The sequence below is a fragment of the Physella acuta genome, unplaced genomic scaffold (assembly GCF_028476545.2).
Source record: "Physella acuta isolate Inbredline_101_S28 unplaced genomic scaffold, ASM2847654v3 ptg000029l, whole genome shotgun sequence".
Taxonomy (NCBI): domain Eukaryota; kingdom Metazoa; phylum Mollusca; class Gastropoda; family Physidae; genus Physella; species Physella acuta.
The window spans coordinates 220,746-235,860 of NW_026731549.1; the positions used below are offsets into that span (position 1 = coordinate 220,746).

The window sequence follows — 15,115 nt, forward strand, 5'->3', positions numbered from 1 at the left end:
AAATATCAACCAACCTTTAGTGAGTGATATAAAAATACTCCAATGCCAACCAACCTTTAGTGAGTGATATAAAAATATTCAAATGGCCAACCAACATTTAGTGAGTGAGATAAAAATACTCCGATGGCCAACCACCAATGGCCAACCAACATATAGTGAGTGAGATAAAAATACTCCAATGTTAACCAGCTGCTTCTATTGTTACATCAGATGCGGCTGGTCCTGAAGACCTTATTTATGCTGGTGTGTTGTGGTCTGTGCATCCTCCTGCTCAATTACTCAAGCATTTATTTTGGTGAGTTGTCTTTCGTTTTAATTATCACGTGCTTGGGTGAGTTATCTTTTTTTTTATAGCAACAAAAGTCTCATAACAAAAGTCTCATAACAAAAGTCTCATAACAAAAGTCTCATAACAAAAGTCTCATAACAAAAGTCTCATAACAAAAGTCTCATAACAAAAGTCTCATAACAAAAGTCTCGTAACAAGAGTCTAATAACAAAAATGGTTAATATAAAAAAAGTCGAATAACAAAAGTCTAATAACAAAAATGTACAATGACAAAAAAGTCTAATAAAAAAGTCTCAATACAAAAGTCTAAAAACAAAAGTCGCATAAAAATGTCTCAAAACAAAAGCCCAGTAACAAAAATGTCCGATGACAAAAAAAGTCTAATAACTAAAGTCTAATGGTGGAAATCTCAAAAACAAATAAACAATAACAAAAATGTCTAATAACAAAAGAACCAATAACAAAACTACCTAATAACAGTAGTCCACTAAAACAAAAGTCCAGTACAAATGTCTAATTACAAATGTCCACTACCTAACGCCCAATAACAAAAGATTGAAACCAAAAATGTCTAAAAACAAAAGTCTCATGACCAGGAGATAATTAATAAGACTATACAGATTCTCTGGGATCTTTGATTCTCCCCATTGTTGACTACTGTTGCTCAACCTCCACCCCCCCCCCATTGTTGACTACTGTAGCTCAACCTCTACCCCCCCCCCCATTGTTGACTACTGTAGCTCAACCTCCACCCCCCCCCATTGTTGACTACTGTAGCTCAACCTCTACCCCCCCCCCCCCATTGTTGACTACTGTAGCTCAACCTCCACCCCCCCCCCCATTGTTGACTACTGTAGCTCAACCTCCACCCCCCCCATTGTTGACTACTGTAGCTCAACCTCTACCCCCCCCCCATTGTTGACTACTGTAGCTCAACCTCCACCCCCCCCATTGTTGACTACTGTAGCTCAACCTCTACCCCCCCCATTGTTGACTACTGTAGCTCAACCTCCACCCCCCCCCCCCATTGTTGACTACTGTAGCTCAACCTCTACCCCCCCCCCATTGTTGACTACTGTAGCTCAATCTCCACCTCCCCATTGTTGACTACTGTAGCTCAACCTCCACCCCCCCCCCCATTGTTGACTACTGTAGCTCAACCTCTACCCCCCCCCCCCATTGTTGACTACTGTAGCTCAACCTCCACCCCCCCCCCCCCCATTGTTGACTACTGTAGCTCAACCTCTTCCCCCTCCCCATTGTTGACTACTGTAGCTCAACCTCCACCCCCCCCCATTGTTGACTACTGTAGCTCAACCTCTACCCCCCCCCCCCATTGTTGACTACTGTAGCTCAACCTCCACCTCCCCATTGTTGACTACTGTAGCTCAACCTCCACCCCCCCCATTGTTGACTACTGTAGCTCAACCTCCACCCCCCCATTGTTGACTACTGTAGCTCAACCTCTACCCCCCCCATTGTTGACTACTGTAGCTCAACCTCCACCCCCCCCATTGTTGACTACTGTAGCTCAACCTCTACCCCCCCCATTGTTGACTACTGTAGCTCAACCTCTACCCCCCCCCCCCCCCTCCATTGTTGACTACTGTAGCTCAACCTCCACCCCCCCCCCCCATTGTTGACTACTGTAGCTCAACCTCCACCCCCCCCCCATTGTTGACTACTGTAGCTCAACCTCTACCCCCCCCCCCCCCATTGTTGACTACTGTAGCTCAACCTCCACCTCCCCATTGTTGACTACTGTAGCTCAACCTCCACCTCCCCATTGTTGATTACTGTAGCTCAACCTCCGCCCCCCATTTTTGACTACTGTAGCTCAACCTCCACCCCCCATTGTTGATTACTGTAGCTCAACCTCCGCCCCCACACCCCTTCGGTATTAATTATTTCGGGGACGGGGAGGGGGGAGGGGGAGAGGTAAATTTAGAACAATGGTTAATCTTTTTTTTACTTCATTGTGTAGTATCTTTTGTTCTTGATATTTCGTATGTATATTTGTATAAGGCTATGGCCGTATGTCAGGAGGGACATGTAGACCCTCATACCAAGCACCCCCCCCCCCTTCTCACAACCAACAGCTGTATTTGTCTCTGTTCTTATCACAATTGTTTTATATTATTTAATGTAGTGAAATATGTCAAATATACCGTTGTTATAAGGTACTAGAGAAACAAAAATGACAGTAAATGAACAGAACCGTGTTTTAAAATTTATTTGTAAATTATTTTTGCAGGAAATTTTTCATCGGATGAATTCATAGATTACACTGAGGTAAAAACATTTGATATACTTCACAAAACATGAGTTAAAATATGTGATATACTTCACAAAACATGAGGTAAAACATGTGATATACTTCACAAAACATGAGGTAAAAACATGTGATACACTTCACAAAACATGAGGTAAAAATAAATGACATACTTCACAAACATGAGGTAAAAACATGATAAACTTCACAAAATATGAGGTAAAACATGTGATATAGTTCACAAACATGAGGTAAAACATGGGATATACTTCACAAAACATGAGGTAAAACGTGAAACACTTCACAAAACATGAAGTAAAAACTTGTGTTATACTTCACAAAACATGAGGTAAAAGCATTTGATATACTTCACAAAATATTAGGTAAAACATGTGATATACTTCACAAAACATGGGACTAAACGTTTTGTAACAAATAATATTCAAAATAAATTTTATTTTACGACTATGTATTTAGCTATTACGAGACGTAGTGTAGAGAGCTAGACTTCTAACCCGAGAGTCTAGAGTTCGAATCCGGGCTAAAGTCAGTAGAATGTCCACGAGTCCAATCACCTCTAACGTTTCACCTAACTCACGTTAAGGAAACTAAGACGGCTTTTCATAAAGCCTACCATGCTATCCTTTCATATGCCAAAGTCTTTGAAGCAGATGAACTCTACTTCATCTGCCCCGTGTGTCTTGGACACGAACGGCAAATGATCCCGATGCTGATTTAGCTATTAGATGTAGTGTTAAATGTGTATTGCTAAAATTTAGTTTAAACATAGGCATATTATACTTACGAGATGAAATAACCGAAATATCAAACCTAGAATTTACATTTTATCTTGCTGCATAAAAAAAAACTTTCAAATACTTCGAAAATCAACATCTGTAAATGATTTTATCTCTAGCATATGACTCAAATATTTAAGGAACACTTAATTTCAAATTTCTTTAAATTGGACTTACGTCTAATACAAGAGCTAACTGATTCAAATCTCGCTCTCTTCATCACAGTACATTCCCAACTGCACTGAGAACGCCGCAGAACAGCAGAACAATGAACACCTAGCGAAAACGGTTCAAAGGAAAATTACGGTAATTTTGTTGTTGTTGTTGTACGCTGTCATAGTATTTTTTTAAGCAATCAACCAAAACATTTTTTTTTGTGTCATTCGGTGAAGGAAATTTTTAAATTTCAACATCTTGGCTGGGTAATACAGTTTTAACTCTGATCGATTCCCATTAACTGACAAGAGTATATTTTCTCGACTTCTTTTATTTGGGTTACGTTTATATCAGCTAAAACAATAATCTGGTAGATTTACAGCGAACCTTATTTTATGTAATATATATTATCCACCCTATATAAATATTTGAAGTGTAGGGTGTCGCATGTTTGAATTCTTTTAAAACAAATTTTTAAAACAAAAGAGGAACTTGTAAATTTTGAAAAAATGACACAAAATTAATATAAGGTACAAAATCTGTACTGAACATTCAAGTAAATCAAGTAAGTACATTAATAAATTTATATATATATATATATATATATCAGGTTGTTAATTTGTTAATTAAATTGCAACATTTCTCAGATCTCTGCAAGTGAAGATGTCCCTTCTCTCACAATTGTTACAATGTTTCTACGCCTAGGATCTCTCCAGAAGGGCTTCAGTGGCCTGTACAACACACATGACAAGTACAAGCAATGGATGATCACGTGGGGCTGGATGACCAATCACGTGATCATATTTGTAGACGACGAAGAGATATCTCAGTATTTTAAGTAAGTCGATAACCCACCCCAGGATTCTAGAGGTATACTTTTTGTTCTGGTGGAGGAAAAGATTATTAAAGACTGCAGCACGGAGGCGTAGCGATCCTTCCCGGCGCCCGGGGACAAACTTTCGATTTGCACCCTCCTCAAACTTTCGATTTGCACCCTCCTCAAACTTTTGATTTGCACCCACCTCCCCCCCCCCCCCCTCAAACTTTCGATTACTTTCTCCAACCCATTTTGGCGCCCCCTAAGGTCGGCGCCCGGGGACATATGTCCCCCCCCTGCCCCCCCCCCCCATCGCTACCCCTCTGCTGCAGCATCTTATGCTGATCTCCAGGTCAACTTGATAACAGCAGCCGTGGTCACGTGTGAAAATTATCATCCGTGAAAATCTGGCATTGCATGGTTAAAAACGGGATATTGTCATGGGGAAAAGATCATTTGTTTTGTATTATTTAAATTTTGCATTTCTCTGTTGTACGAAGATTTGTATCATTACATAGTTATACAAAAATTATTTCTGCTTAGATAAATCTTTTGCTAAATATATATTTTTTCTTCTTATCCGCAAAAAAAAAAAAAAATACGTTATCTCCCTTCGATTGTGTAAGAAAATAAAAACCAAGGGAAGCAATCAAATAATACATTGAAAACAATGATACAGTCTCTTGTCTAACACCGTTACTTTTCGGCCTTCACATGTGCGCAAATGATGTCTTTCTAAAATACACTGTAAATATTAAAATAATATATTCGGGTGCCAAAATTCTAATGTAGGTTATAATTTTTTTTATCTAGGTAGTAAGAATATGACATGAACGCTTTGATGAACTTGTCAGGGCAAATGTATTTTTAATCTCCGAATTTTTTTTTATTCAATCGACTTTACTATTTATGTTTTTGGTTTAAATTTTAACTTACATTTTTTGAGAATGTCACTTCCGGAAGGAGATTCAAACAATAAACAAACAATAGTTTTTGAATTTTAAAATGACCGAAAATTTACTTTTAGACGACAGAACAATGCTTATGTTTATTGAGAAGGAGAGGCTTAAGACGTTTAAAGGATGGCCAAATGATAGTTCTTGGCACTGTACTCCAGAAAAGCTTGCACAAGCTGGATTTTACTTCAGCCCATGTTCTGATTGTCCTGACAATGTGTGCTGCATATTCTGCCTGAAAGAATTAGATGGGTGGGAGCCAGATGATGATCCAGTCAAAGAACACACAAAGCATTCACCCAAATGTCCCTTTTTGACTCTGAAGAAGCCAGTTGAAAATCTTACCACCACTGAATTTGTAAAATTAGCCATGGAAATATTGATGATAAAGACCGAGAAAATTTTTGACAAAAATATCAAGGAGTTTGAAGAGCAAGGCAAGGTGAACAGAAGTGCAATAACAGATCACATAAATGGAAACTAATGTAAAGAACATGACTCACATTTGTATATACTTGCCTTTGTTGCTAATGCATTTTTAAAAATAAAACCTTGTATACAATAATAAATAAAAATAAAAAAAAAAAAAAAAAAAAAAAAAAAAAAAAAAAAAACTTACATTTTTTGATAAGTCGTGAAAATCCAATAACTTTTTATTCTCAAGACCACGAGGTAGAGTACATCAGCTACCTTACTCGGGATAGATTTGTCTGATAATTGTTATTTTTCACCAACGACAGCTTGGTACCCGTTTCAGCTGTGTAAGCTCAACGACTTCTAATTGAACCAAACTTGAATGAGTTGAATGTGGTTGAATGATTTGTAAGTGCTCATATTCATATACCATACACGTTATCTTTTTATCAGACAAATCCGTTGCAAGCAGCCCGCCCACAGGACTGTGATTGTGAAAGTCAACAGGTCCCAGCTGGACGCCTTCAAGAACCTGGAGAGGATCAAACAAATCTACAGCAACAGCTCCTACCCCAAACATTCACCCAACACCATCAACGCCAACTACAGCTGCACCATGAGTGCTAAATATGACGTCATGACCATGGCACTAGACATGGGACTGGTCAAGACAAAATATCTGGCATGGATGGACATTGGTCTGTTTAGGTATGGACATTGGTCTGTTTAGGTATGGACATTGGTCTGTTTAGGTATGGACATTGGTCTGTTTAGGTATGTACATTGGTCTGTTTAGGTATGGACATTGGTCTGTTTAGGTATGGACATTGGTCTGTTTAGGTATGGACATTGGTCTGTTTAGGACATTGGTCTGTTTAGGTATGGACATTGGTCTGTTTAGGATATTGGTCTATTTAGGTATGGATATTGGTCTGTTTAGGTATGGACATTGGTCTGTTTAGGTATGGACATTGGTCTGTTTAGGTATGGACATTGGTCTGTTTAGGTATGGACATTGGTCTGTTTAGGTATGGACATTGGTCTGTTTAGGTATGGACATTGGTCTGTTTAGGTATGGACATTGGTCTGTTTAGGTATGGACATTGGTCTGTTTAGGTATGGACATTGGTCTGTTTAGGTATGGCATTGATATGTTCATGTAGATTGTATTAAAATTCTAACTTTTGATGTGCAAGTCTACATCTCTAGAAGATAGATTGTGCACATAACCGAGATATTTTTTTAAATAAACCGGGAGTGATCTCCCCATTAACTTTCTCGAATAATCTTATATAAAACAACAGGATATGTGTACTCGGGATATAGTTATGATTTTTAATCCCTCTTAAACGCTTAAACTTTTTAAAATAGAATAGAATCTCATAGAAAAAAGAATTGCGCACCAAGCGAACGCCGAATAAAGATGCGTATAATAGTACGGAATATTATTAGTACTTTATAAATTCACGTGCGTTTTTCGAGAAATCGGAAATAGTGAAAATTACTACTTCCGGTCAACGGAAATTACTCAGAATTTGACCGAAGGCAGAAAATTATATCTTTTATTTACATTTATTTACAATTGTTATAATGAGTCGTATATCAGGTCGCATTTGAGTCGAATTTTGGAGGGGAGCGGAAGCAATGAATATATAGAAATAAATTGAGGAGCCGCAGGATCCTGAGGTGGAGGGGGGTAGGAGGGGCAGACGTGTCACCACTTCTGCCAATCAGCTCTTCAAAAATAGCTCTTTCATGACAGACCACTATCACAACTTGTGCACGGAAGACGCGGGCTGGCTTGACCTCTGAACCCCGAAAGGTCTGACCGCTAGCCTCATACACACAACAAGGACCATTATTCGACCACATAGGCGACACAAGTACAGGGACGACGATACAGACAAATAGTAGATTCCTTAAATGAGTATAGTGTAAACATGGTGAGGGAGGGTGGCAACGGGCGTTGTAACTGAAATAGCAATATAAACAGAAAGTGATTAGATCTACAGAAAGTTACAACACACACCAAACACAACTGATCTAATACTTCAATATCTATTGCACTAATCAGAACGGTAGAGGACACAGACGGATGGCGTAGAATTATAAGGTCAACGAATCCAATAAGGGTTAATGGATGATGTTTAGGAATACTTCTAGATCTACCACACAACATACATAAGACACCCCCATATACAGCTGACATAATTATTCAATATGTGCTGTACGACACCACACAACATAAACAACCCCACATACAGCTGACCTAATTATCCAATATGTGATGTACGACACCACATAACATACTTAAGACAACCCCATATACAGCTGACCTAATTATCCAATATGTGATGTACGACACCCCACAACATAAACAACCCCATATACAACTGACCTAATTATCCAATATGTGATGTACGCCACCACACAACATACTTAAAACAACCCCACATACAGCTGACCTAATTATCCAATATGTGATGTACGACACCACATAACATACTTAAGACAACCCCATATACAGCTGACCTAATTATCCAATATGTGATGTACGACACCACATAACATACTTAAGACAACCCCATATACAGCTGACCTAATTATCCAATATGTGATGTACGACACCCCACAACATAAACAACCCCATATACAACTGACCTAATTATCCAATATGTGATGTACGATACCCCACAACATAAACAACCCCATATACAACTGACCTAATTATCCAATATGTGATGTACGATACCCCACAACATAAACAACCCCATATACAACTGACCTAATTATCCAATATGTGATGTACGACACCACACAACATACTTAAAACAACCCCATATACAACTGACCTAATTATCCAATATGTGATGTACGACACCACACAACATACTTAAAACAACCCCATATACAGTTGACCTAATTATCCAATATGTGATGTACGACACCACACAACATACTTAAAACAACCCCATATACAGCTGACCTAATTATCCAATATGTGATGTACGACACCACACAACATACTTAAAACAACCCCATATACAGCTGACCTAATTATCCAATATGTGATGTACGACACCACACAACATACTTAAAACAACCCCATATACAGCTGACCTAATTATCCAATATGTGATGTACGACACCACACAACATACTTAAAACAACCCCATATACAGCTGACCTAATTATCCAATATGTGATGTACGACACCACACAACATACTTAAAACAACCCCATATACAAATGACCTAATTATCCAATATGTGATGTACGACACCACACAACATACTTAAAACAACCCCATATACAGCTGACCTAATTATCCAATATGTGATGTACGACACCACACAACATACTTAAAACAACCCCATATACAGCTGACCTAATTATCCAATATGTGATGTACGACACCACACAACATACTTAAAACAACCCCATATACAACTGACCTAATTATCCAATATGTGATGTACGACACCACACAACATACTTAAAACAACCCCATATACAGCTGACCTAATTATCCAATATGTGATGTACGACACCACACAACATACTTAAAACAACCCCATATACAGCTGACCTAATTATCCAATATGTGATGTACGACACCACACAACATACTTAAAACAACCCCATATACAGCTGACCTAATTATCCAATATGTGATGTACGACACCACACAACATACTTAAAACAACCCCATATACAGCTGACATAATTATCCAATATGTGATGTACGACACCACACAACATACTTAAAACAACCCCATATACAGCTGACCTAATTATCCAATATGTGATGTACGACACCACACAACATACTTAAAACAACCCCATATACAGCTGACCTAATTATCCAATATGTGATGTACGACACCACACAACATACTTAAAACAACCCCATATACAGCTGACCTAATTATCCAATATGTGATGTACGACACCACACAACATACTTAAAACAACCCCATATACAGCTGACCTAATTATCCAATATGTGATGTACGACACCACACAACATACTTAAAACAACCCCATATACAGCTGACATAATTATCCAATATGTGATGTACGACACCACACAACATACTTAAAACAACCCCATATACAGCTGACCTAATTATCCAATATGTGATGTACGACACCACACAACATACTTAAAACAACCCACATACAGCTGACCTAATTATCCAATATGTGCTGTACGACACCACACAACATACTTAAAACAAACCCACATACAGCTGACCTAATTATCCAATATGTGATGTACGACACCACACAACATACTTAAAACAAACCCACATACAGCTGACCTAATTATCCAATATGTGCTGTACGACACCACACAACATAAACAAGCCCACATACAGCTGACCTAATTATCCAATATGTGATGTACGACACCACACAACATACTTAAAACAAACCCACATACAGCTGACCTAATTATCCAATATGTGATGTACGACACCACACAACATACTTAAAACAACCCCATATACAGCTGACCTAATTATCTAATATGTGATGTACGACACCACACAACATACTTAAAACAACCCCATATACAGCTGACCTAATCATCCAATATGTGCTGTACGACACCACACAACATACTTAAAACAACCCCACATACAGCTGACCTAATTATCCAATATGTGCTGTACGACACCACACAACATAAACAACCCCACATACACCTGACCTAATACTTCAACAGCAGCCCTGGGGCCAGCAGCTTCAATTTCACGTACGACTTTCTAAATATAAACCTAAATCATATTTTTAAAAGAACTCAATCAGATATTTTCTTCTTTCTATTTTTAAAACCAACTATTTATAAATGTCACGGCCATTTAGCGTAACAAAACCCAGATCGAGATGAGACGATAGTGTGGTACATGTACACATAGAACCCAATCTACCCATCTAACATGGGTGAATGTCGCTAATAGGACATTATCGTCCGCATTACCTTGTTGCATGTAAGACATCATGTGAAGTCGTAAAATCATAAAAAATATTGGGTTGAACAATAGATCTAATCTAGGCTTTTGCTTATGTTTCTTGTAGGTTTTTTTGCATATGATGTGTCCATGAAGTCCTTTGCCTGTCTACATCTCTAGTAACCTTTTACCTTAGTCAGTCGATAGTATTGAAGTATGTTAACGATGGTAACACATTAGAGCCAAACACGGAGGTCAATTAGAGGCTGATAATTAGGGTCATGGGACAGCTTGGCCTAGTGGTAGAGTGCTAGACTGCTAACCCGAGTTCGAATCCTGGTTTAAGTCAGTTAGGGAAAGTAAAGGCGGCTGGGCATAGTACTGACCACACTATTTGTTGATATGCCGAGAACAAGAAACATGAGAACTCTACTTCATCTGCACCATGGATCGGTAGGTCTAAAGAGTAATGATTTTTATAATTCGTGTCTTTTAGAGTTGAGTTACTTGGCGGGTTTTATAAACATTACACGACGAAGAATACATTTTGAAAATATACTGTGAACATACTTAAAACAATGTAAACACTTAAAGAAGTTTACACAACTTGAGATTTGAAACATAACCGACTTTCTTTTATAAAATCATAGACATAATCAAGGATATTTAGTGTAATTTCTATGTTAAAACCATTGGCATCCTAAATTAAATTTTTAAACTGTTAAAGAAATTGATTAATATACTCTTTGATATCTGAACCTAGTCAATATTTTAGAAAGAAATCGACGTTTTAAAAACACTAAAAAAAATTAAAACGCAGCGATTACAACATAGTCTCATCTATGTAAATAAATAAACGTGCATGAAACCAACAAGCAAGTATTAAAAAAATAAAAAAATACTTCTAATAAACTATATGTAGTACAAAGGGTGTAAATAACATCTGGTGTAAGACAAGGCCAGCCCTATTCAACAAAGATTGCTCTTTCATACGTCCAACGTGTTTAAAACGTGCTGTCGTTATGCACTATTGTAAGACTGGCTCAATACATTTTACAATGACTATTTAAACATAAATTTAAAAAAAAAATTCGATAGCCTTGAAATGGGTCGTGTGTCGCGGAACAAAAAAAAATAGGTCGGAGGCGGAACAGCCATCTGCTCCCTCCTCCCCCCTCAGCCAGTTTGCGGAACCCCTCTAACCCTCCGCCTCCCCAATTTATTTCTATATATTCATTGCTCCCCCTCCCCCTCAAAATACGACTCAAATTTGACCTGATATACTACTATAAAGTTCAACTGTTAAATAATGTTCAACGAAAATATTTTAAATTAGTTTTCCAAACTTGAATAATTTTACCATTGTTTAAGTTTTCCCACATTGCCAAAATTTTACATTCCAGAAATCTCCTCAAGAAGAGGCTGAAACCCAAAAACAACAGCTTCACCATGGAGGTACCTGCAGACTTCAACAGCAGTCGAGTGGGGTTTACACAGGTGTCGTCAAGACAAGCCATGGAGAGGCTCAGCCCGTGGGAGTACATCAGAGATAATCATGTCTGGGTGGCAGGGGGTCACGTGATGGGCACTCACGAGGTTAGGCTTGGGTTAAAAATAACTTTTTAATAGTTACATTTAAATTTTCTAACCACAACTAGGTCTCTGATTGGATAATTGGTTTGTGACGTCATCATCTTTTATGGGATGTTGATGGCGTAGGAAACTCCCTATTAAGATGAAATTAAACTGGCACAGGCATAGCGTCGTGTCATTTATTGACGACTCCGTGTTAGCTTCATAAACTTTGGCAGACCTGCCATTATCATTGTCCTTTTAGCAATAGTTCATCAAGCCCATAGAGTCAGTGACGTAGCGAGGTCGGGTGTTACCCGGTGCGGCACTTAACGGCACTTAATGGTGTCACCACCCAAAGGCGTAGCGACCCTTCCCGGGGACAAACTTTCAATTTTCGATTTGCACCCCCCTCAAACTTTCGATTTGCACCCCCCCCCCCAAACTTTCGATTTGCACATTTTAAAAGACTATTAAACACTCGAATTAATCACTTAATTAAGTGGAACTATCATTTGTCTCTATATATTTTGCTATTTGTTACCTTGGTGTCACCCCTCCCCGAAATGGTGTCACCCGGTGCGGTCCGCACCCCCCCCCCCCCCTCGCTACGCGTCTGCATAGAGTATGTAGCCAGGGATTTGAATATTCGACTCTATATTTTAAATATTGTACAATTTACCTGCAACCTTCCCCAGGTAATCCGCACGTTCATCACGTCGTACAAATATGTATCCCAGGAGCTGATCAAGGCCGGCATGTCCAGCACTGACCAGCAGGTGATTGGAGCCATGTACTCACCTCAGTTCCGACACCTGCAGAAGGTGGACATACAGGGGTACTCGTGTGTGGACGGACAGTTTGGTCTTGATGGTTCAGACGCTGATTATTTCTGCTTGAGTTATGCATGCAAGGAGGCTGGACCAGCTAAATATAGAACGTCTATCTTGTAAAAAATTAAGATAGTCAAAAGTTGACCTGTGCCCTCTTTTAAGAACTGTGATATTTCTATAATTATTGAAACCACTGCTTATGTTTTCTACATGCTAGGGTTATATGAACTACACATGCATTTATTATGTTTGAATATGTGCAACGGTATGACATTTTGCTGATACAAATCAGAAAACTAATGTAAGGAGCATTTTGACAATCAACTCAACAAGAAAGAATTTGACATTATATCATTTTTTTAAATTGTGTGTGGTGTAGTGCTATCATATGTTTACGCCTTTCACAACTGTACAGTAACAATTATTTAAGCAGCCGGTAAAATGAAGCAGTTAAACTATTATGTAATGCCCTCGTCCGTATCTTTACATAATGTTTTTAAACTATTATGTAATGCTCTCTTCCATATCTACATAATGTTTTTAAACTATTGTGTAATGCCCTCGTCCATATCTTTACATAATGTTTTTAAACACGTATTAAATATGCCGCTTTGTGTCCATGATATAGTCAGACAGAATGTCCTTACATAGAGTGTTGATTAATATCGATTTTCGTGATCGTGCACAAAATAAAAATGCTTGTTATGACTTACTTGACTTAGCCCCATTTGCTCCTTATGGAACATAGTGCCTCAACCATTTCCTTCTATTTCATCCGATCCCCGGCTATTAATTTTGCCATCTCCCAAGACATCCCTGTTGGCTTCAGTTCTTCAAGAAGACTCCGCCTCCAGGTCTGTCTAGGGCACCCTCTCTTTCGCTTTCCCTGGGGGTTCCACTCAAGCGCTTGGCGTGTAACATTTGTGTAAGCCTTTCGCAGTGTGTGACCCACCCAGCGCCACTTCCTCCTTCTTATTTGCACACCCATAGGCTCCTGCCTAGCTTTCCTCCATAGTTCTATGTTCGGCACTTTGTCCTGCCATGTTTCAATATCTGTCTAAGGCATCTGTTCATGAAGGTCTGTATCTTTGTTGTGGAGACAAAATTGCTTGTTATAAGCGTGTGATTAGTTTGCAACACAGAGAAGCTATTTTCGTATTTGAGGTTAATATGTTTGTATTGGAAGAGATATAACTCTATTACGTTCTAATTTAAAAAAACTTTCCATACGTGATATTAGGCCTATACATGTTTTGAATGTGTATGACTTAGCTTGAAATTTTTAGGGTTAACGTAATCAAAGTATATAGGTTATGTACATAGCATAAATAATTAAAGTTAAATATTCCCAACGTTAAATTAGTATCCGAGTTTCAATTAAACGATTTACACGATTTCACATAAACATCGTCCGATCAGAAATCTGCGCATTGTTTTAAGGTTTGTATTAAAGGAGATATGACAATGAAAATAGAAATATTTCAAATTGTGTGTGTTAAACAAGCCAATATGTGAGATTGTGTGGATATCTGGGGGAGGGAGTAGACTAAAAGATGGTGTCTCAGACAACATAGACAAGGATAAATGGAATTGATACAGTAAGCAAAAACACAAGGAAGTAATTTAAAAAAATAACGAACAAATGTATGATTGTCAAATTTTTTGTGCGTAAGTATCTGGTTTGTAAATCGATTTGATATATTATTATGTACATTCAATTAATTAATTCTTGCTTTGTCCTATTTAATGTAATGTTTATTGAAATGATTCTCCATTTTTAAATAAACTGCTTTTAAAATCAACTAGATAAAACTGCATTTCGCTGGTTTGATTATAAAAATATGATTTCTTTCTTATTAAACTGGGTTTTTTTTTTTGTGTTTGGTGATCGATTAGTAGAGCACTTGATTACCAGGCCGGATGTTTTGTATTTGAGCTAATACCACTGGTCTAGTTAAATAACTGTGTCTGTCCAAGGTCAATATAGGTCTAAATATTCAGCTTTATGTCAAAAGCTACAGAATATAGGACTAAACATTCAGCTTTAAGTC

The 15,115-nt window shown here is 38.2% G+C and overlaps 2 protein-coding genes and 1 long non-coding RNA gene across 3 annotated transcripts; all 3 read left to right on the plus strand.

Moving 5' to 3' along the window:
- The first annotated feature begins 211 nt into the window (after window positions 1-211).
- LOC131941619 (uncharacterized) lies at window positions 212-3,648 on the plus strand. The gene is made up of 3 exons (XR_009386663.1): window positions 212-295; window positions 2,544-2,581; window positions 3,584-3,648. It is a non-coding gene; the product is annotated as an uncharacterized LOC131941619 (long non-coding RNA).
- A 524-nt stretch (window positions 3,649-4,172) lies between these two features.
- LOC131941601 (uncharacterized) lies at window positions 4,173-13,216 on the plus strand. The gene is made up of 4 exons (XM_059300925.1): window positions 4,173-4,352; window positions 6,155-6,409; window positions 12,063-12,255; window positions 12,930-13,216. The coding sequence occupies exons 1-4, from the start codon at window positions 4,204-4,206 to the stop codon at window positions 13,182-13,184; spliced, it is 852 nt and encodes a 283-aa protein (XP_059156908.1). The 5' UTR covers window positions 4,173-4,203; the 3' UTR covers window positions 13,185-13,216.
- LOC131941608 (baculoviral IAP repeat-containing protein 5-like) lies at window positions 5,303-5,836 on the plus strand. The gene has a single exon (XM_059300938.1). The coding sequence runs from the start codon at window positions 5,337-5,339 to the stop codon at window positions 5,769-5,771; it is 435 nt and encodes a 144-aa protein (XP_059156921.1). The 5' UTR covers window positions 5,303-5,336; the 3' UTR covers window positions 5,772-5,836.
- Window positions 13,217-15,115: the final 1,899 nt, after the last annotated feature.